General features: G+C 57.4%; 1 protein-coding gene across 1 annotated transcript in view; it reads left to right on the top strand.

The window, feature by feature from the left end:
• Positions 1 to 22,591, top strand: part of LOC130376141 (chromodomain-helicase-DNA-binding protein 4-like) — a 28,878-nt gene extending 6,287 nt beyond the window's left edge. Inside the window, exons 10-37 of the mRNA XM_056583361.1 lie at positions 362 to 461; positions 814 to 1,005; positions 2,642 to 2,842; positions 3,107 to 3,244; positions 3,939 to 4,060; positions 4,179 to 4,352; positions 4,712 to 4,853; positions 4,939 to 5,070; positions 5,262 to 5,379; positions 6,346 to 6,470; positions 6,551 to 6,643; positions 6,801 to 6,957; positions 10,067 to 10,239; positions 10,406 to 10,583; positions 11,587 to 11,676; positions 12,167 to 12,258; positions 12,417 to 12,550; positions 13,193 to 13,337; positions 13,908 to 14,073; positions 15,171 to 15,304; positions 15,592 to 15,892; positions 15,996 to 16,061; positions 16,360 to 16,560; positions 18,300 to 18,408; positions 18,987 to 19,119; positions 19,427 to 19,622; positions 20,681 to 20,874; positions 22,254 to 22,591. Of these exons, the coding sequence (XP_056439336.1) occupies positions 362 to 461; positions 814 to 1,005; positions 2,642 to 2,842; positions 3,107 to 3,244; positions 3,939 to 4,060; positions 4,179 to 4,352; positions 4,712 to 4,853; positions 4,939 to 5,070; positions 5,262 to 5,379; positions 6,346 to 6,470; positions 6,551 to 6,643; positions 6,801 to 6,957; positions 10,067 to 10,239; positions 10,406 to 10,583; positions 11,587 to 11,676; positions 12,167 to 12,258; positions 12,417 to 12,550; positions 13,193 to 13,337; positions 13,908 to 14,073; positions 15,171 to 15,304; positions 15,592 to 15,892; positions 15,996 to 16,061; positions 16,360 to 16,560; positions 18,300 to 18,408; positions 18,987 to 19,119; positions 19,427 to 19,622; positions 20,681 to 20,874; positions 22,254 to 22,268 (4,021 nt within the window). The 3' untranslated portion in view covers positions 22,269 to 22,591. The remainder of the gene's footprint in view (positions 1 to 361; positions 462 to 813; positions 1,006 to 2,641; positions 2,843 to 3,106; positions 3,245 to 3,938; positions 4,061 to 4,178; positions 4,353 to 4,711; positions 4,854 to 4,938; positions 5,071 to 5,261; positions 5,380 to 6,345; positions 6,471 to 6,550; positions 6,644 to 6,800; positions 6,958 to 10,066; positions 10,240 to 10,405; positions 10,584 to 11,586; positions 11,677 to 12,166; positions 12,259 to 12,416; positions 12,551 to 13,192; positions 13,338 to 13,907; positions 14,074 to 15,170; positions 15,305 to 15,591; positions 15,893 to 15,995; positions 16,062 to 16,359; positions 16,561 to 18,299; positions 18,409 to 18,986; positions 19,120 to 19,426; positions 19,623 to 20,680; positions 20,875 to 22,253) is intronic.
• Positions 22,592 to 22,922: the final 331 nt, after the last annotated feature.

Raw genomic sequence — 22,922 nt, 5'->3', positions numbered from 1 at the left:
CACGAGCCTACACACACACCTGAGCCTGCACACACCTGAGCCTGCACACACCTGAGCCTGCACACACCTGAGCCTGCACACACCTGAGCCTGCACACACCTGAGCCTGCACACACCTGAGCCTGCACACACCTGAGCCCACTGAGCTACACGCTCCCTGTACATCAACACACATGCAGCACTTGAACCACAGGTGCACACACATCTGGACTTAAACGTACCTGTACACACTGAGCAAACAAACTCCAGTGCTGGAACCACAGGTACACACACCTGTACATGCCACACCTATAAACGTGTGTGTGTGTGTGTGTGTGTGTGTGTGTGTGTGTGTGTGTGTGTGTGTGTGTGTGTGTGTGCAGAGAGCTGATGATGGGAGACGAGGGCCGACCAGGGAAGAAGATCAAGCTGAAGGGGAAGCCGAAGCGCGTGGACCGCCCCCCGGATAACCCCGTGGTCGACGTACGTTCCTCCTCCCTCTCCTCCTCCTCCCTCCTCCTCCTCCTCCCTCCTCCCTCTCCTCCTCCCTCTCCCCCTCCTCCCTCTCCTCCTCCTCCTCCCTCTCCCTCTCCTCCTCCTCCCTCTCCCTCTCCCTCTCCTCCTCCTCCCTCCTCCCTCTCCTCCTCTGTGTCTGTTCTCTCTCATTATTCAGGACATGACCTCAATCTCTCAAGTCAAAACTGGAAGTCGCTGTGACTTCCCAAGCTAGTCTGTCTGTGTCTCTCTCCAAGCTAGACTGAATCTGTGTCTGTCAGTCTTTCTGTCTCCCTCTCTCTCCCCCCAAGCTAACCCTGATGTGTCTCTCCCTCCCCAGCCCACCATAAAGTTTGAGCGGCAGCCGGACTACCTGGACAGCACGGGGGGGAACCTGCACCCCTACCAGCTGGAGGGGCTGAACTGGCTGCGCTTCTCCTGGGCCCAGGGCACCGACACCATCCTGGCCGACGAGATGGGCCTGGGCAAGACGGTCCAGACCGCCGTCTTCCTCTACTCCCTCTACAAAGAGGTAGGGCCTGACCCCTTCCTGTAGGCCTCCCAGCGCCCTGTGACCCCTGACCCCTACCTGTAGGCCTCCCAGAGCCCTATGACCCCTGACCCTGACCTGCTCCGTGCTGAAGTGCACCCGAGATGTTCTGGATTAAGGACGTCACTGTTCTAGATTCCTAATGGCAGAGATTTCATCTCCACTGACGATCAACGCATCAGCTTAACGATTTTGAATCGACCTTTATCACAATCTGACATTCGACATTATGAAGCCGGTTCTAATCTCGTCTGAATTTCAACGTTCTTAGTAATGAATCCAGTGTTTTAGACCGAACCGAAGGGTTGATGGGGAGATGGGTGCTTCACTGCTGCCGGGGCAGCTGTCACGCTATTGGCTCCCACGCATTCAGCCATTTTGTATAAGTCAGGTTACAGCTGACGGCATTAAGCTTGATCTCAGCGGTAAACACCTCCAGATGCTGCGTGGCCCGCTGCCGCCCCCTAGAGGCGGGAGGCCCCACGCACAGCCTCGGCACCAGAGCGGTATCATCACCATCCGATGCAGTCAGGGTCCTCTGCCCGACTGTTCGCTGCCTGGCTGCATTTGGTGCATTCTATGTTTTAATTGACTCTTTTTGACATAAATTGACAATGAAGGATACATTTAGAACTGGCCTTGCTGTCAATCATTGAGAGAGGATAGGGTGGATCTGGTGTGCTCCCCTCCCAGCCCCCAGGTTCTGGGTTCTACCCCCAGTGTCCTCCTCTGTGTGGCCCCTAATGCCCCCCCCCCCCTCCTCCTCAGTGTGGCCCTAATGCCCCCCCTCCCCCTCCTCCTCTGTGTGGCCCCTAGTGCCCCCCCTCCCCCTCCTCCTCTGTGTGCCCCTAATGCCCCCCCCTCCTCCTCCTCCTCAGTGTGCCCCTAATGCCCCCCCTCCTCCTCCACCTCTGTGTGGCCCCTAATGCCCCCCCCTCCCTCCTCCTCTGTGTGGCCCCTAGTGCCCCCCCTCCCCCTCCTCCTCTGTGTGGCCCCTAGTGCCCCCCCTCCCCCTCCTCCTCTGTGTGGCCCTAATGCCCCCCCCCCCTCCCCCTCCTCCTCAGTGTGCCCCTTATGCCCCCCCTCCTCCTCCACCTCTGTGTGGCCCCTAATGCCCCCCCCTCCCTCCTCCTCTGTGTGGGCCCTAATGCCCCCCCCTCCCTCCTCCTCTGTGTGGCCCCTAATGCCCCCCCCTCCTCCTCCTCCTCCTCTGTGTGGCCCCTAATGCCCCCCCTCCCTCCTCCTCCTCTGTGTGGGCCCTAATGCCCCCCCCTCCCTCCTCCTCTGTGTGGCCCCTAATGCCCCCCCCGCCCTCCTCCTCTGTGTGGCCCCTAGTGCCCCCCCTCCTCCTCCTCCTCAGTGCGGCCCCTAATGCCCCCCCCTCCCTCCTCCTCCTCTGTGTGGGCCCTAATGCCCCCCCTCCCTCCTCCTCTGTGTGGGCCCTAATGCCCCCCCCTCCCTCCTCCTCTGTGTGGGCCCTAATGCCCCCCCCTCCCTCCTCCTCTGTGTGGCCCCTAATGCCCCCCCCTCCCTCCTCCTCTGTGTGGCCCCTAGTGCCCCCCCTCCTCCTCCTCAGTGCGGCCCCTAATGCCCCCCCCCCCCTCCTCCTCCCCTCCAGGGCCACTCCAAGGGCCCCTTCCTGGTGAGCGCCCCCCTCTCCACCATCATCAACTGGGAGCGGGAGTTTGAGATGTGGGCGCCCGACTTCTACGTGGTGACGTACACGGGGGACAAGGACAGCCGCGCCGTCATCAGGGAGAACGAGTTCTCCTTCGAGGACAACGCCATCCGTGGCGGCAAGAAGGCCTCCAAGATGAAGGTGCGTGGCCCCGCCCTCTGCCTCGCACGTTTCCGTGACGACTGTGTTCTTTGCCGCCAGGGTTTCATAAAGAGCGAAAGCGCTTCCTCCCGTTCCGTAGACGAGGCTCGTTACAGCCTTTTTTGTTTTCAGATTTTATGTTTGGCAGTCACCTTTAATGATGAGGTCCGATTTGACTGATTTTGACGGCGTCCGTCCCTTCAAGGATTATCTGGAGTACCATTCTCATATCTTGTATGTGTGTGTGCCTGCATGTGTGAGCAGAAAGACTCGACGGTGAAGTTCCACGTGCTGCTGACGTCCTACGAGCTGATCACCATCGACACGGCGGTGCTGGGCTCCATCGACTGGGCCTGCCTGGTGGTGGACGAGGCCCACCGGCTGAAGAACAACCAGTCCAAGGTAGGAGAGGCTCTCAGAGCACCGCCCCTGGACCGAGGGGACGCCGTTCACCCTCACCGTCTCCTGGTGCCCTCGGTCTCCTAGTGACCCCTGACCTCTGGCTCCTAGTGACCCCTGTATCCTAGTGACCCCTGTATCCTAGTGACCCCTGTCTCCTAGTGACCTCTGTCTCCTAGTGACCTCTGTCTCCTAGTGACCCCTGTCTCCTAGTGCCCCCTGTCTCCTAGTGACCTCGGTCTCCTAGTGACGCCTGACCTCTGTCTCCTAGTGACTCCTGACCTCTGTCTCCTAGTGACCTCTGTCTCCTAGTGACCCCTGTATCCTAGTGACCCCTGTATCCTAGTGACCCCTGTCTCCTAGTGACCTCTGTCTCCTAGTGACCTCTGTCTCCTAGTGACCCCTGACCTGTCTCCTAGTGACTCCTGACCGCTGTCTCCTAATGACCTCTGTCTCCTAGTGACCGCTGTCTCCTAGTGACCCCTGACCTGTCTCCTGGTGACCCCTGACCTGTCTCCTAGCGACCCCTGACCTGTCTCCTGGTGACCCCTGACCTGTCTCCGGGTGACTCCTGACCTGTCTCCTAGCGACCCCTGACCTCTGTCTCCTGGCGACCCCTGGCCTCTGTCTCCTGGCGACCCCTGACCCCTGGCCTCTGTCTCCTGGCGACCCCTGACCTCTGACCTCTGTCTCCTAGTTCTTCCGGATCCTGAACAACTACCCCCTGCAGCACAAGCTGCTCCTCACGGGGACTCCTCTGCAGAACAACCTGGAGGAGCTGTTCCACCTGCTCAACTTCCTCACACCCGAGAGATTCAGGTAGCGTCCGTCGTTCTGCCCGGGCCTCGCCCTCCTCCCTGGACGTCTGCCGGCTCATGAAGGTGTAAAGCGATGTCAGTGAGGCACTGTGTAACCGCGGCAACGCTCTCCCCCTCAGCAACCTGGAGGGCTTCCTGGAGGAGTTTGCGGACATCGCCAAGGAGGACCAGATCAAGAAGCTCCACGACATGCTGGGGCCCCACATGCTGCGCCGGCTGAAGGCCGACGTCTTCAAACACATGCCCTCCAAGACGGAGCTCATCGTCAGGGTGGAGCTCAGCCCCATGCAGAAGTAGGTGGACTAGCCTGGCCCTAACTCGGCCTCAGCCTGGCCCTAACTCGGCCTCAGCCTGGCCCTAACTCTGCCTCAGCCTGGCCCTAACTCGGCCTCAGCCTGGCCCTAACTCGGCCTACCTCCATGCAGGAGTCAGTACCTGGCCAAGCCTTATCAGAAGTTGGGACCTACCCTAACCCTGCTCTCTTCAGAGGGTTACAATGTAAACACTATCCTGGGTGATATACTTAATGTGATAAGAGTTTATAATACCCCAGTCTACTCATTGAACTGTCCTATACTCACTAATCCATGTAACCAGGGCAATGTACTAGTCCAGTGTTTCTAAGCCTGTCCCTCCTGACCTCTGACCCCAGGAAATACTACAAGTTCATCCTGACCAGGAACTTCGACGCCCTGAACACCCGCGGGGGCGGGAACCAGGTGTCCCTCCTCAACGTGGTCATGGACCTCAAGAAGTGCTGCAACCACCCCTACCTCTTCCCCGTCGCCGCAATGGTACGGCCCGCTCCTCATCGACGGCGACGCCACCGCCCTCCCGCTCGTCATGAATCCTGATGTTCTGATTGGTTGATCCCAACAGGAAGCTCCAAAGTTGCCCAATGGGATGTACGATGGCGGCTCGCTCACAAAGGCTGCTGGGAAACTCACGCTGCTGCAGAAGATGATGAGGAAGCTGAAGGACAACGGCCACAGAGTGCTCATCTTCTCCCAGGTCAGAGGTCACGCCCGGGAGGGGGGGCTAAGGGCTCTAGTGGGGGGGGGGGACTGGTCTCACTGGGGGGTCTGGTCTCACTGGGGGGGTCTGGTCTCACTGGGGGGTCCTGGGGGTCTGGTCTGACTGGGGGGTCCCGGTCTCACTGGGGGGTCCTGGGGGTCTGGTCTGACTGTGGTCCCGGTCTCCAGATGACCAAGATGCTGGACCTGCTGGAGGACTTCCTGGAGAACGAGGGCTACAAGTACGAGAGGATCGACGGGGGCATCACCGGGGGCATGAGGCAGGAGGCCATCGACCGCTTCAACGGTGAGGGGCTCTCACTCGCTCACTCACTCACTCTCACTCTCTCTGTCAGTCTCACTCTCACTATCTCTCTCAGTCACTCACTCTCAGTCTCTCTCTCACTCTCACTCTGTCTCTCTCTCACTCTCTGTCAGTCTCTCTCTCACTCTCACTCTCTGTCAGTCTCTGTCAGTCTCTCTCTCAGTCTCTGTCAGTCTCTCTCTCACTCTCTGTCAGTCTCTCTCTCTCACTCTCTGTCAGTCTCTCTCACTCTGTCAGTCACTCTCTCACTCTGCCAGTCACTCTCTCTCACTCTCTCACTCACTGTCTCTCTCTCACTCTCAGTCTCTCTCTGTCAGTCTCTCTCAGTCAGTCTCTCTCTCACTCTGTCAGTCACTCTCTCTCACTCTCAGTCTCTCTCTGTCAGTCTCTCTCAGTCAGTCTCTCTCTCACTCTGTCAGTCACTCTCTCTCACTCTCTGTCTCTCTCTCACTCTCTGTCAGTCTCTCTCTCTCACTCTCTGTCAGTCTCTCTCACTCTGTCAGTCACTCTCTCACTCTGCCAGTCACTCTCTCTCACTCTCTCACTCACTGTCTCTCTCTCACTCTCTGTCTCTCTCTCACTCTGTCAGTCTCTCTCAGTCAGTCTCTCTCAGTCAGTCTCTCACTCAGTCTCTCTCAGTCAGTCTCTCTCAGTCGGTCTCTCACTCAGTCAGTCTCTCACTCAGTCAGTCTCTCACTCAGTCAGTCTCTCTCACTCAGTCAGTCTCTCTCACTCTCAGTCAGTCTCTCTCTCAGTCAGTCTCTCTCAGTCAGTGTCTCTCACTCAGTCAGTCAGTCTCTCTCAGTCAGTGTCTCTCACTCAGTCAGTCTCTCTCACCCCTTCTCTCCCTCCCTCCCTCCCTCACCCACGCCCCCCCTCCCTCTGAAAGCATTGCGTGGATCAGGGCCTCCTGGTGAACTGAACCCTCTCTCTCCCCCCCCCCCCCAGCCCCTGGAGCCCCCCAGTTTGCCTTCCTGCTGTCCACCCGGGCGGGCGGTCTGGGCATCAACCTGGCCACGGCCGACACCGTGGTCATCTACGACTCGGACTGGAACCCCCACAACGACATCCAGGTACCCTGACCTCTGACCTGTGCCCCTTGACCCCGCGTCTGACCTGGGAGCTGCTCTAACGCTCCCCCCCCCCCCCCCAGGCGTTCAGCCGAGCTCACCGAATCGGGCAGAACAAGAAGGTGATGATCTACCGCTTCGTCACCAAGGCCTCTGTGGAGGAGAGGATCACTCAGGTAACCACGACCGCCGTGTGTGTGTGTGTGTGTGTCTGTGTCTGTGTCTGTGTCTGTGTCTGTGTCTGTGTCTCTCTGTCTCTCTGTCTCTCTGTCTCTCTCTGTGTCTCTCTGTCTATGTGTGTGTCTCACTCGCCCCCCCCTGTGGTGAGTCCAGGTGGCTAAGAAGAAGATGATGCTGACCCATCTGGTGGTGCGGCCCGGCCTGGGCTCCAAGACGGGCTCCATGTCCAAGCAGGAGCTGGACGACATCCTCAAGTTCGGCACGGAGGAGCTCTTCAAGGACGAGATCGCCTCGATGGCCGGCAAGCATGGCAAGCACAGACCCCAACCGTGCACCGTGACCAACACAGACAGCTAGGCTACACCATGCTAAGACAGCTAGGCTAAGACGCTACACCATGCTAAGACAGCTAGGCTACGACGCTACACATTGCTAAGACAGCTAGGCTAAGACGCTACACCATGCTAAGACAGCTAGGCTAAGACGCTACACATTGCTAAGCACTGTTTTTAAGTGCCAGGACGTACAACATGCAATAAGTGCGTACATTAAGTGCCAGCTGGACACCATAGCTTGACTTCCAAACCAGTTCCTGTGACACTAGTTCCTTTGCTACCCCCACTCTGGTTTCACAGCTCCTATCAAACCAGTTCCTGTGACACTAGTTCCTTTGCTACTCCTACCCCCACTCGTGTTTCACAGCTCCTATCCAACCAGTTCCTGTGACACTAGTTCCTTTGCTACTCCTACTCCCACTCTGGTTTCACAGCTCCTATCAAACCAGTTCCTGTGACACTAGTTCCTTTGCTACTCCTACTCCCACTCTGGTTTCACAGCTCCTATCAGAACCTCCTCATCTTCTCTCTGATACTTTTGGCCGACCGCCACACGTTGATGGCCTCCCTACAGGGAGCTAAGATGGATTGAAGTTCAAACTAGTTCCTAGAGAGCTCTAGTGTGTGTCTAGGGGTTGGTTTACTGTGTGTGTTACCGTGTGTCTCTAGGGGTTGTGTTACAGTGTGTGTGTCTCTAGGGGTTGTGTTACCGTGTGTGTCTCTAGGGTTGTGTTACAGTGTGTCTAGGGTAGGGCTGTCACTTTTTATTCGAAGTTCGAATATTTGTTCGAAGGTGGGGTGAAAAGTTCGAATTCGAAGTGTAATTCTCCATTCGAACTGTAAAAATGCGCTATAAAGAAGAGAGCGGCGAGTGGCTTTTCCTCAATAAAGCGGCCCTCCTGGATCCCCGCTTCTCCCGGTTAGTCCACCTTTCCCCTGCACAGAAACATCTCGTGACTGAAAGCCTCTCACACGAGCTCATTGAAACGGAGACCGACACTGATCGCACACGACAGGGAGAAAAGTCCGCTGCTGCGCTGGGCGCGATGGGCAGCCTGTTTGGGGACTTATACAGCACGGCTGACAGAAGCAGCTGCAGCGGTAACGGAGAGCTGCGAGACTACTTGTAATTTTCTTTCCGTAAGGAATAAAAAGAGCAGCATGCCGTGTTGGAGGTCGGCCTCACAGATTGTTCGTTTATATAGGCTGTGAGTGCCATGGACGACATGTGCTCCGCATATCGCGCTCCGAGCAGTTATTGTTAATGCGTAAAAGACAGCCGCACTTGTGAGTCGGAGCTTCCTCTTGTTGTGTTTACAAATGTGTTATCAAAGATGTGTTTTTATCCTGTGCTGTTATGAATTCAGTAGGTATACGTGATTTCCACAAGAAATAATATATATATTTTTTTTAATAGTTCTATGAGGGGGGGTCGAATGTATTCGAATGTATTCGAATTAATTATGGACATTCGAAATTCGTTCGAATTTCATTTTTGGAAAAAGTGACAGCCCTAGTCTAGGGGTTGTGTTACACTGTGTCTAGGGGTTGTGTTACAGTGTGTGTGTTACAGGGTGTGTCTAGGGGTTGTGTTACAGTGCGTGTGTTACAGGGTGTGTCTAGGGGTTGTGTTACCGTGTGTGTGTTACAGGGTGTGTCTAGGGGTTGTGTTACCGTGTGTGTGTTACCGTGTGTCTAGGGGTTGTGTTACAGTGTGTCTCTAATGTGTGCAGGCGGCGTGGACAGCAGTGTGTGTTACCGTGTGTCTAGGGGTTGTGTTACCGTGTGTCTAGGGGTTGTGTTACCGTGTGTCTAGGGGTTGTGTTGCAGTGTGTCTAGGGGTTGTGTTAGTGTGTCTAGGGGTTGTGTTGCAGTGTGTCTAGGGGTTGTGTTACCGTGTGTGTGTTACAGTGGGTCTAGGGGTTGTGTTACAGTGTGTGTCTCTAATGTGTGCAGGCGGCGTGGACAGGGAGGACAGCAGTGTGTGTTACAGTGTGTGTCTAGGGGTTGTGTTACAGTGTGTCTAGGGGTTGTGTTACCGTGTGTGTTACAGTGTGTCTAGGGGTTGTGTTACAGTGCGTCTAGGGGTTGTGTTACAGTGCGTGTGTGTTACAGTGTGTCTACGGGTTGTGTTACAGTGTGTGTCTTGGGGTTGTGTTGCAGTGTGTCTAGGGGTTGTGTTGCAGTGTGTCTAGGGGTTGTGTTGCAGTGTGTCTAGGGGTTGTGTTAGTGTGTGTCTAGGGGTTGTGTTAGTGTGTGTCTAGGGGTTGTGTTGCAGTGTGTCTAGGGGTTGTGTTGCAGTGTGTCTAGGGGTTGTGTTACAGTGTGCGTCTAGGGGTTGTGTTACCGTGTGTGTGTTACAGTGTGTCTAGGGGTTGTGTTACCGTGTGTCTAGGGGTTGTGTTACCGTGTGTCTAGGGGTTGTGTTGCAGTGTGTCTAGGGGTTGTGTTACAGTGTGCGTCTAGGGGTTGTGTTACAGTGTGCGTCTAGGGGTTGTGTTACCGTGTGTCTAGGGGTTGTGTTGCAGTGTGTCTAGGGGTTGTGTTGCAGTGTGTCTAGGGGTTGTGTTACAGTGTGTCTAGGTGTTGTGTTGCAGTGTGTAGGGGTTGTGTTGCAGTGTGTCTAGGGGTTGTGTTACCGTGTGTCTAGGGGTTGTGTTACCGTGTGTCTAGGGGTTGTGTTACCGTGTGTCTAGGGGTTGTGTTGCAGTGTGTCTAGGGGTTGTGTTGCAGTGTGTCTAGGGGTTGTGTTACAGTGTGTCTAGGGGTTGTGTTGCAGTGTGTCTAGGGGTTGTGTTACAGTGTGCGTCTAGGGGTTGTGTTACCGTGTGTCTAGGGGTTGTGTTACAGTGTGTGTGTGTTACCGTGTGTCTAGGGGTTGTTACAGTGTGTCTAGGGGTTGTGTTACCGTGTGTCTAGGGGTTGTGTTACCGTGTGTCTAGGGGTTGTGTTACCGTGTGTCTAGGGGTTGTGTTGCAGTGTGTCTAGGGGTTGTGTTACCGTGTGTCTAGGGGTTGTGTTACCGTGTGTGTGTTACAGTGTGTCTAGGGGTTGTGTTACAGTGTGTGTCTCTACTGTCTGCAGGCGGCGTGGACAGGGAGGAGGACAGCAGTGTGATCCACTACGACGATAAGGCCATCGACCGCCTGCTGGACCGCAACCAGAGCGCCACGGAGGACACGGAGGTCCAGAGCATGAACGAGTACCTGAGCTCCTTCAAGGTGGCGCAGTACGTGGTGAAGGACGAGGACGAGGCGGTAAGAGGAGCACGACGACCCCTACCTGATCCTAATGACGTGTGTCTGTGCCGTCAGTGGAGCCAGCTGCTGGCGGGTTACTGTGATAGTCTAGGTTTACTAGGTTAGCAGCACCCATAGCTCCCGCTACGTCCCTCTGGTTAACTGGACCTCGCCCCCCCCCCAGGAGGAGGAGGTGCAGAGGGAGATCATCAAGCAGGAGGAGAACGTGGACCCGGACTACTGGGAGAAGCTGCTGCGCCACCACTACGAGCAGCAGCAGGAGGACCTGGCCCGCAACCTGGGCAAGGGCAAGAGGATCCGCAAGCAGGTCAACTACAACGACGGCTCCCAGGAGGACCGAGGTGGGAACCGCAGACACACACGTAGGGGACGCACACTCGACACGCACGCAGACACGCACGCAGACACGCACACTCACCCCGCGCCCAGAAGCACTCAACGCACTCATCCACACTCATACACACTCATCCATGTGCATGCACACACTCACAGATGCACCAAAATCAGACGTGCCCACACTCACAAAAAGTATGAACCTACTCACAAGCCAGTTAATTCACCGCTGAGCTTAACTCCACTACCCACAATGCCTACATTACCCACAATGCCTACATTACCCACTGGCTCAGAGCTGCAGGGAAGTGTGTGTGTGTGTGTGTGTGTGTGTGTGTGTGTGTGTGTGTGTGTGTGTGTGTGTGTGTGTGTGTGTGTGTGTGTGTGTGTGTGTGTGTGTGTGTGTGTGTGTGTGTGTGTGTGTGTGTGTGTGTGTGTGTGTGTGTGTGTGTCCAGCTGTCTGCTGGGGGAGGTTAGGTGGGACCATGAGGCCCATAGTTCAGACCAATAGGAGCTGCCCTCTGCCAGGGCTCCACCGGACACCTTGGAGGGGGTGGTGAGGGAGGTGGTGGAGGGAGGGTGGTAAAGGGGAGGGGGTGGTGGAGAGGAGGAGGGGGGGGGGGGGGGGGGGGGGGGAGGAGGAGGGGGGGGTGGTGGTGGTGAGGTGGTGTTGAGGGTTAGGTTAGGCTTGGTCTGGGTTAGGGTAGGTGGGGTCTGGGTTAGGGTAGGTGGGGTCTGGGTCTGGGTTAGGGTAGGTGGGGTCTGGGTTAGGGTAGGTGGGGTCTGGGTCTGGGTTAGAGTAGGTGGGGTCTGGGTTAGGGTAGGTGGGGTCTGGGTCTGGGTTAGGGTAGGTGGGGTCTGGGTTAGGGTAGGTGGGGTTAGGGTAGGTGGGGTCTGGGTTAGGGTAGGTGGGGTCTGGTCCAGCAGGGCAGGGTGGGTCTGTCCTAAAGGGTGTGTCTCAATGGGGGGTCGACGTCTTTAACAAACACTGCATCTAATTCCTGCTTGCAGCGGATTGGCAGGACGACCAGTCGGACGGCCAATCAGATTACTCTGTGGCGTCGGAGGAAGGAGACGAGGACTTTGATGAGCGGACAGAAGGTAAGCAGAGGTCCTAGCACCTAGTGCAGCAGCACCTAGTGCAGCAGCACCTAGTGCAGCAGCACCTAGTGCAGCAGCACCTAGTGGTGCAGCACCTAGTGGTGCAGCACCTAGTGCAGCAGCACCTAGTGCAGCAGCACCTAGTGGTGCAGCACCTAGTGGTGCAGCACCTAGTGGTGCAGCACCTAGTGGTGCAGCACCTAGTGGTGCAGCACCTAGTGCAGCAGCACCTAGTGCAGCAGCACCTGGTGCAGCACAGTCCTACAGGCCCGCCGTTATACCACTAGGTGCACTAGGTCTATCTCTGCTGCACTAGGTGCAGCAGCACCTAGTGGTGCAGCAGCACCTAGTGGTGCAGCAGCACCTAGTGGTGCAGCAGCACCTAGTGGTGCAGCAGCACCTGGTGCAGCACAGTCCTACAGGCCCGCCGTTATAGTGTGTAGTGGTGTGTGTGTAGTGTGTCTAATGCGCGTGTGTGTGTCCTCTGCAGCCAACTCCCGCAGGCCGAACAGGAAGGGCCTGAGGGGCGATAAAGACAAACCACTGCCCCCCCTGCTGGCCAGGGTGGGCGGCAACATCGAGGTGAGCTCCTCCCCCTGCTCCTCCTCCTCGCAACAATTACTTAATCGTAAAGAAATGAATAGTACATTTGTAGCTCGTGCAGTTAGATTGTTGCTAGTCGTTAGCCGTGTGCTAGCCAGCCGTGTGCTAGCCGCCCTCCTGACCTCTGACCCCACCAGGTGCTGGGCTTCAACTCGCGGCAGCGGAAGGCGTTCCTGAACGCGGTGATGCGCTACGGCATGCCCCCCCAGGACGCCTTCACCACCCAGTGGCTCGTACGCGACCTCAGGGGCAAGTCTGAGAAGGAGTTCAAGTAAGGACCGCCTCCGACCGGTTTAACACACGGGGAACCAGAGGGAACCAGAGGGAACCAGTTTAACACACGGGGAACCAGAGGAAACCGGTTTAACACACGGGGAACCAAAGGAAACCGGTTTAACACACGGGGAACCAAAGGAAACCGGTTTAACACATGGGGAACCAGAGGAAACCGGTTTAACACACAGGGAACCAGAGGAAACCGGTTTAACACATGGGGAACCAGAGGAAACCGGTTTAACACATGGGGAACCAGAGGAAACCGGTTTAACACATGGGGAACCAAAGGAAACCGGTTTAACACACGGGGAACCAGAGGAAACCGGTTTAACACATGGGGAACCAGATCAAACCAGTTTAACACACGGGGAACCAGATCAAACCGGTTTAACACACGGGGAACCAGATCAAACCGGATTAATACGGAGTAACCAGATCAAACCAGTTGAATACGGAGTAACCGGATCAAACCGGTTCCCTGTAGAGCACCCAGAGTGGAGTGACACTAATGTGAAGTGAAGGCGTTGCCCTAGCAGCGGGCCGGGGGGGGGGTTAGCCGTCACAGCCGGGTCAGAACCCCCTCTGGTGACATCACTAGTGGGAGCGTTCTCTAACCCCCCCCCCCCCCCGTCTGCAGGGCGTACGTCTCTCTGTTCATGAGGCATCTCTGCGAACCAGGCGCCGACGGGGCCGAGACCTTCGCCGACGGCGTTCCCCGGGAAGGGTTGTCACGGCAACACGTCCTCACACGCATCGGCGTCATGTCGCTCATCCGCAAGAAGGTAAGGTCCTCCTGCTCCTGCTCCTGCTCTCCCTCCCCCTCCTCTCCTTCCCCCTCCTCTTCCTCCCCCTCCCCCTCCTCTTCCTGCTCCTCCTCCCCCTCCTCTACCTCTTCCCCTCCTCCTCCTCCTCCTCCTCTTCCCCCTCCCCTTCCTCTTCTTCCTCCTCCCCCTCCTCCTCTTCCCCCTCCCCCTCTTCCTCCTCCTCCTCCTCCTCCCCCACCCCCTCCCCCTCCTCCTCCTCCTCCTCTTCCCCCTCCCCTTCCTCCTCTTCCTCTTCCTCTTCCGCCTCCCCCTCCTCTTCCCCCTCCCCCTCTTCCTCCTCCTCTTCCTCCTCCTCCTCCCCCCATAGAGAACACGTCATTAGCATTAGCGTCATTAGCATTAGCGTCATTAGCACGGGAGACTTCCTGATATAAAATAAAGAGTATTGATGTACAACCGAGAGGCGGGACAGGAGGGAGGGACAACCAGATGTACCGAGATGGAGGTCCTCCTGCTAGGAGCGTCTGGGGGTCCCCCTGTCTGGGGTCCCCCTGCTGCCCCCCTGCTGACCCCTGCCCCCCCCCTCAGGTCCAGGAGTTTGAGCACGTGAACGGCCAGTGGTCGATGCCCTGGATGGCGGAGCTGGAGGAGAACAAGAGGGCCGCCGCAGCCGCCGCCGCCCTGCCCGACTCCCCCGGGAAGACCCCCTCCACCGGGACCCCCGCCGACACGCAGCCCAACACCCCCGCCACAGGTACGCACTGCACACACCCTGCTGCACACTGCTACACACACACACCCTGCTGCACACTGCTACACACACACACTGCTACACACACACACACTGCTACACACACACACACACACACTGCTACACACACACACACTGCTACACACACACACACCCTGCTGCACACTGCTACACACACACACTGCTACACACACACACTGCTACACACACACACACTGCTGCACACTGCTACACACACACACTGCTACACACACACACACACACTGCTGCACACTGCTACACACACACACTGCTACACACACACACACACTGCTACACACACACAATGCTACACACACACTGCTACACACACACACACTGCTACGCACACTGCTACACACACACACTGCTGCACACTGCTACACACACACTGCTACACACACACACTGCTACACACACACGCACTACTTCAGCCCCCCGCCACAGGTACACACTGCACACACACTGCTGCACACTGTTACACACACACTGCTACACACACACACAGCTACACACACACACACACACTGCTACACACACACACTGCTACACACCCCCGCCACAGGTACACACAGTCCTGCTACAGGTAGACACACCCCTGCTACAGGTACACACACCCCTGCTACAGGTACACACACCCCTGCTACAGGTACACACACCCCTGCTACAGGTACACACACCCCTGCTACAGGTACACACACCCCTGCTACAGGTACACACACCCCTGCTACAGGTACACACACTCCTGCTACAGGTACACACACCCCTGCTACAGGTACACACACCCCTGCTACAGGTACACACACCCCTGCTACAGGTACACACACCCCTGCTACAGGTACACACACCCCTGCTACAGGTACACACACACCCCTGCTACAGGTACACACACTCCTGCTACAGGTACACACACCCCTGCTACAGGTACACACACCCCTGCTACAGGTACACACACCCCTGCTACAGGTACACACACCCCTGCTACAGGTACACACACCCCTGCTACAGGTACACACACTCCTTCAGGTGTGTGTGTGTGTGTGTTCGCTCATGGTCTGCTTGTTCTCACAATGTCCCTTCAGTCGACGAATCCAAATCGGACGAAGCAGGCAAGGAGGGAGAGAAGGAGGTGAAGAAGGAGACGGAGGGAGAGAAGGAGGTGAAGAAGGAGACGGAGGGAGAGAAGGAGGGGAAGGAGTCGAGCAAAACAGACGAGGTAAACATCGGAGCTCCCCCACCCAACTGTGGTTTGTTTAGATGGTACGGCCCGGGGGGGAGGAGGTGGTACGGCCCGGGGGGGAGGAGGTGGTACGGCCCGGGGGGAGGAGGTGGTACGGCCCGGGGGGAGGAGGTGGTACGGCCCGGGGGGAGGAGGTGGTACGGCCCGGGGGGGAGGAGGAGGTGGTACGGCCCGGGGGGGAGGAGGAGGTGGTACGGCCCGGGGGGGAGGTGGTACGGCCCGGGGGGGAGGAGGAGGTACTGAGCGTACGCTGTGACCCCCAGGTGATCTCCATCCCTGACGACGAGGAGAAGACTCCGCCCTCAGCGGCCCGGGAGGAGAAGGACGAGGAGGAGAACGGCGAGGAGCCCATGGAGACGGACAAGCTCAACGGAGAGGTGGTGGCGGAGGAGGGCGAGGAGAAGAAGGACGAAGAGGTGGAGGAGGAGATGGGGGAGAAGAAGAAGAAGGAGGAGGAGAAGGAGGTCTCGGGGAAGGCCGTGGAGGCGGGAGAGAAGGAGAAGTCCCCTGAGGCCGCGGCGGAGGAGGGGTCAGAGGTTAAGGCCGACGAGCCCGAGGTCAAAGGTGAGGCTGCTCTCCACGGTGATCACCAGGTTCATGTTTACACGGGCACATCAGCAGTGGCATTAACCTGTCCGTCTGTCTGTCTGTCTGTCTGTCCCTCTAGCTGAGGACAAGAAGGAGGAGAAGGTGGAGAAGATGGACACGACTCCTGCAGCAGAAGACAAGAAAGGTAGGAGGAGCAGCACCTCGGGGGGGGGGGGGGGGGGGGGGCCGAGAGACTGAACATCCCCACACACAGAGGAGTGTGTCAGACGGCTGGAGTGTGGTCATGGTAGTGGCTCTTAGTGGAGGCCCGTGTGTGTGTGTGTGTGTGTGTGTGTGTGTGTGTGTGTGTGTGTGTGTGTGTGTGTGTGTGTGTGTGTGTGTGTGTGTGTGTGTGTGTGTGTGTGTGTGTGTGTGTGTGTGTGTGTGTGTGTGTGTGTTCCAGCAGAGGTAAATTAACACTCTTCCCCCCCCCCCCCCCACAGAAGACAAGGATGTGGAGGAGGTGGTGAAGGTGGAGGAGGGGCCAAAGCTGCAGAACGGGGACAGCAGTAAGGAGGGCGGGGCCACAGGGGGTGTGGCTGCAGTGGGCGGAGCTACAGGGGGCGTGGTCTCTGTGATCTCAGAGGAGAAGAAGAAGGCCAAGACCCGGTTCATGTTCAACATCGCCGATGGAGGCTTCACAGGTACACACACGCGCACACACACACACGCAGAGACATGTACACACTAGGGATGGGCACGAGTAGTCAATTCCAAACTCGAGTGATCGAAGGAATTCCTCGAGGATCAATCGAGTACTTGTTTGATCGAATCTATTTTTAGAATACAACGCATCTGCAGCAGGAATAGGCCTGATGATGAACGGCAATATTACCAACCAAACATGTAATGCTTGTTCTCCATCAAAACAGTCAGTTATCAGAGTATTCATTATTTATTTTTGCGTTCAAAACACATTTTCCTTACAAAAATAAATATGCGTCTCACAATTTAAATCACGTCGAACCAAGGCCAGTAACTGTTTAAAAAAAACAAAAACGAAACAAGTAGCCTAACCAGTGCAAATAATTTAAAGCTGCAAATAATACGGCAGCAAATGGACTATGGAAATACTCAGCGTTGTGATCTTCTCTACACGCCCGGGACCACAGCTGCGTCTTGCGGCGGTGAAAATAGCCGACACACTTGGTTGCTGCTTTCCCGAACTCACCGTTGTGTTTCAGGAGCATATGTTGATGCATAGTACTTGTAGTACTCTGGTAGCTCGATTTCGCTTGGCATATTTTACATTTCACCTCATGATCTCCTATTTCTTTAAAGTATTTCAATTCTTCGCTGCGCTTTCCTTTAACCGCCATCTCTTAACTTTTTGAATTCTGGCGTGCCTGCACACGGCACGGAACGCGCCATGGAAATGGATACATTTCATTTGCTTTGTGCCCACGTCATGCGTTAGTGGCGCAGACAGAAAATTGATACATTTGCTTCAGAAAACTTTGTTTGTGTGTGTATATGCAAACTTGAGTTTGCCTGTCCACCAACCGAGTTCATTTGTAACGAGGAGTACTCGAGTAATGGATTCCTCACGCCCATCCCTAGTACACACATAAATACGAACGCACGGATATACATATACACATGCCCATAAATAAGCACATGCGCATGCATACAGATAAGGCTGCAGCTATCTAATATTTTAGTAATCGATTATTCTACCGATTATTCCATCGATTAATCGATATATATAAATAAACATGAGAAACATGAGAAAATAACACAGGTCAATTAATAATGAACAACCAATTTGTTTCCTTTTTTTGAAAAATCAACATTTTTTATTTAAAAAATGCATGGAGTAGCAAACCATATTTTCTATTAAAAGTACCAATTTAGTTACTTTCCCATTGGGGTCGGCGGTCTGCAGAGTAGAATGGGTGTTTTCTGTTGAGATGCTGCAGCATGGAAGTCGTGCTGCAGTGGTACGCCAGCTCGGTCTTGCAGTGGACACACACCACGGTCTTCTCATTAATGTTCAACGTGAAATGATCCCAAACCTTGGACATTCGCTGTCGCTTTCTCCTGCCCGTTTGGCTCTCCTCACTATTTTCGCTCATGTCTTCCATTTTAGCAAGTGCTAATGTTGGCCCCTAAACAAGTCAAAACATGCCACGTCTGTCCGTTCTGTGGGTGGCGTATGCGCCGGTTGTGTCACACTAAAAATTGTCCGTGCGGAAAACTGTGACCTCAGCTGTAAAATTAAATAAACGATGACTCGAGGCAAGAAAAATTCATTGATCCTTTTTTGTAATCGAATTATTCGAATCAATCGATGAATCGTTTCAGCTCTACATACAGACGCACACATGCATCTACACACACATTCACCCCCTCACCGAGTCTCACCCTGTCTCACTCTCTGCAGAGCTGCACTCCCTGTGGCAGAACGAGGAGCGTGCTGCCACGGTAACCAAGAAGACCAACGAGATCTGGCACCGTCGCCACGACTACTGGCTGCTGGCCGGCATCATACAGTATCCTTTACTAGCGGGAGTGGAACCCCCACCTCCTCTACCACTGAGTCACTAGCGGGACTGGAACCCCCACCTCCTCTACCACTGAGTCACTAGCGGGAGTGGAACCCCCACCTCCTCTACCACTGAGTCACTAGCGGGACTGGAACCCCCACCTCCTCTACCACTGAGTCACTAGCGGGAGTGGAACCCCCACCCCAGGCCTGCTGGTGCCTCCTCTACCACTGAGTCACTAGCGGGACTGGAACCCCCACCTCAGCCCTGCTGGTGCCTCCTCTACCACTGAGTCACTAGCGGGACTGGAACCCCCACCCCAGCCCTGCTGGTGCCTCCTCTACCACTGAGTCACTAGCGGGACTGGAACCCCCACCTCAGCCCTGCTGGTGCCTCCTCTACCACTGAGTCACTAGCGGGACTGGAACCCACACCCCTTTAGATTAGAAGAAACATAATCTGAGGCAGAAGTAAACGTCTCGGATCAAGAGAGGAATCCTTCAGAACATGAACAGAGTGTGTGTGTGTGTGTGTGTGCTTCCAGATGTGTGTGTCTGTTGTTTCCATGACTCCTCCCGCCCCAGACACGGCTACGCGCGCTGGCAGGACATCCAGAACGACGTCCGCTACGCCATCCTCAACGAGCCCTTCAAGGGCGAGATCAACCGCGGCAACTTCCTGGAGATCAAGAACAAGTTCCTGGCCCGGCGCTTCAAGGTGTGTGTGTGTGGGTGTGGGTGTGTGTGTGGGTGTGGGTGTGGGTGGAACGGCCTAATGAGTTCAGTCAGTGAGTCGTTAAACTCACTCAGCCTGAGCTCCCTGACGAAGCTTCAGACACCAGAAGGGCAGCGCTGGTTAACCACTCACTCACTCTCCATCCTCACTGAGCAGTGTGTTAGTGTGTGTACAGTGTGGAACCGTGCCCCCCCCCCCAGCTCCTGGAGCAGGCCCTGGTTGGTGTGTGTAGCAGTGTGTTATTGTGTGTTGGAGTGTGTAGCAGTGTGTAACCGTGCCCCCCCCCCAGCTCCTGGAGCAGGCCCTGGTGATCGAGGAGCAGCTGCGCCGGGCGGCCTACCTCAACATGTCGGAGGACCCCTCCCACCCGTCCATGGCGCTCAACACGCGCTTCAGCGAGGTGGAGTGTCTGGCCGAGTCCCACCAGCACCTCAGCAAGGAGTCCATGTCCGGGAACAAGCCCGCCAACGCAGTGCTGCACAAAGGTGAGGCCCCGCCCCCTGACCACGCCCTGGGCCCCCGCCCCCTGACCGCCCTGGGGCCCCGCCCCCTGACCGCCCTGGGGACACGCCCCCTGACCACGCCCCTGGGACACGCCCCCTGACCACCACCTGGGGCCCTGACCACCACCTGGGGCCCCGCCCCCTGACCACGACCTGGGGCCCCGCCCCCTGACCACGACCTGGGGCCCCGCCCCCCTGACCACGCCCTGGGGCCCCGCCCCCTAGGGTCAGTTATATAAGGTAAGGAGGTTAAGCAGAAAGGAGCGCCGGTCTTCATGAGTCACCCCCCCACCCCTCTCTGGGTGAGAGAGCCCCCTACCCCCCCCCTCCTCAGAGAGCCCATCTCACCCCCCTCAGAGAGCCCATCTCACCCCCCTCAAAGAGCCCCCCTCACCCCCCCCCCCCTCAGGGAGCCCCCCTCACCCCCCCTCAGAGAGCCCCCCCCCCCCCCCCCTCAAAGAGCCCCCCTCACCCCCCCCCCCCCCCTCAAGGAGCCCCCCTCACCCCCCCTCAGAGAGCCCCCCCCCCCCCTCAAAGAGCCCCCCTCACCCCCCCCCCCCCTCAGGGAGCCCCCCTCACCCCTGCCCCCCCCCTCAGAGAGCCCGTCTCACCCCTCAGAGTGCCCGTCTCACCCCTGCCCCCCCCCCTCAGAGTGCCCCCCTCACCCCTGCCCCCCCCCTCAGAGAGCCCGTCTCACCCCTCAGAGTGCCCCCCTCACCCCTGCCCCCCCCCCTCAGAGTGCCCCGTCTCACCCCTGCCCCCCCCCCTCAGAGTGCCCGTCTCACCCCTGCCCCCCCCCCTCAGAGTGCCCGTCTCACCCCTGCCCCCCCCCCCCTCAGAGTGCCCGTCTCACCCCTGCCCCCCCCCCCTCAGAGTGCCCGTCTCACCCCTGCCCCCCCCCTCAGAGTGCCCGTCTCACCCCTGCCCCCCCCCCCTCAGAGTGCCCGTCTCACCCCTGCCCCCCCCCCCTCAGAGTGCCCGTCTCACCCCTGCCCCCCCCCCCTCAGAGTGCCCGTCTCACCCCTGCCCCCCTCCCCCAGTGCTGAAGCAGCTGGAGGAGCTGCTGAGTGACATGAAGGCGGACGTGACGCGCCTCCCGGCGACCATCGCCCGCATCCCGCCCGTCGCCGTGCGGCTGCAGATGTCAGAGAGGAACATCCTGAGTCGACTGGCCAGCAGGGCGCCGGAGACGCACCCGCCGCCGGCCCCCCCCCCGACGCACACACAGCCTCAGGTAGAGCGCACAACACCACTACACAACACCACAACACACCCGCCGGCCCCCCCCCGACGCACACACAGCCTCAGGTAACACAACACAACACCACACCACAACAACACACCACAACACACCCGCCGGCCCCCCCCGACGCACACACAGCCTCAGGTAACACAACACAACACCACAACACAACACACCCGCCGCCCTCCCCCCGACGCACACACAGCCTCAGGTAGAGCGCACAACACCACACCACAACAACACACCACAACACACCCGCCGGCCCCCCCCGACGCACACACAGCCTCAGGTAACACAACACAACACAACACCACAACACAACACACCCGCCGCCCTCCCCCCGACGCACACACAGCCTCAGGTAGAGCGCACAACACCACAACACACCCGCCGGCCCCCCCCCCGACGCACACACAGCCTTAGGTAGAGCGCACAACACCACAACACCACAACACACCCGCCGGCGCCCCCCCGACGCACACACAGCCTCAGGTAGAGCGCACAACACCACTACACAACACCACAACACACCCGCCGGCTCCCCCCCGACGCACACACAGCCTCAGGTAGAGCGCACAACACCACACCACAACAACACACCACAACACACCCGCCGGCCCCCCCCCCCGACGCACACACAGCCTCAGGTAGAGCGCACAACACCACAACACAACAACACTACACAACACAACACACCCCTCGGCCCCCCCCGACGCACACAGAGCCTCAGGTAACACAACACCACAACACAACAACACAACAACACACCCGCCGGCCCCCCCCCCCGACGCACACACAGCCTCAGGTAGAGCGCACAACACCACAACACACCCGCCGGCCCCCCCCCCGACGCACACACAGCCTCAGGTAGAGCGCACAACACCACAACACACCCGCCGGCCCCCCCCCCGACGCACACACAGCCTCAGGTAGAGCGCACAACACCACAACACACCAACACAACGCACCAGCCGCCCACCCCCCCGACGCACACACAGCCTCAGGTAGAGCGCACAACACCACAACAACACACCCGCCAGTCCCCCCCCGACGCACACACAGCCTCAGGTAGAGCGCACAACACCACAACAACACACCCGCCAGTCCCCCCCCGACGCACACACAGCCTCAGGTAGAGCGCACAACACCACAACACCACAACACAACACCACAACACAACACAGCCCCCCGCACACACACAGCCACAGGTAGGAACACACACACACACACACACACACACACACACACACACACACACACACACACACACACACACACACACACACACACACACACACACACACCGTACTTTGTTTGCCGTGGAGGTCCAATCAGAGACTGACGTTTCCTTCCTACTTGTTTCTTTGCAGATGTCTCAACAGTAGCCTACTGTTTGCCCCGCCCTCACCTCGTTAGACCCCGCCCCCCCTTGCCTCAACATTCCTTATTGGTGCACAGCGAATGATGGACAGCTCGCCGCTGACCCCACAGACACGTCCTGTTCAACTTGGATTTTTTTACTATCGTTTTGGAATCCAAACGGACTGGGCGGAGCTACGGCGGCTAAGCCCCGCCCCCTCCATCCACTCTGAGGCTTTGACTCAAAAGCTATTATTTTTATTTCTCTCCTTTTTTCAAGTTCTGTATTAATATTATTGATATAATGTTATTATGATGGTTTTTTTGGGACCTAAATAAAAAATGTAATAAAGTGTAGCGTGTGTTTTGTTACTTGGTTCAGAGGGGGGGGGGCTCTAGAGGGAGGGGTCATTGGGGACCCCAGGGTGGTCCCCCTGATCCAGACCTGCTCTTGCTGACCTCTGACCTCCGTCTCCTGGATGAGGGCTGGGTGCTGAATGGGGGTCATGGATCCTTCGGTCAGGGTGGCTCCGCCCCTCCAGCTGTGGCTCCGCTCCTCCAGCAGTGGCTCCGCCCCTCCAGCGGTGGCTCCGCCCCTCCAGCGATGGCTCCGCCCCTCCAGCGGTGGCTCCTCCCGCCCAGCTGCCACGACGGGCTCCAGAGCGGCGATGGTCCCACGC

Source organism: Gadus chalcogrammus, chromosome 22 (assembly GCF_026213295.1).
Source record: "Gadus chalcogrammus isolate NIFS_2021 chromosome 22, NIFS_Gcha_1.0, whole genome shotgun sequence".
NCBI classification, from domain to species: Eukaryota; Metazoa; Chordata; class Actinopteri; order Gadiformes; family Gadidae; genus Gadus; species Gadus chalcogrammus.
Note: the sequence above shows the minus strand (reverse complement) of the source record. Positions and strands in the feature narration are given on the sequence as shown.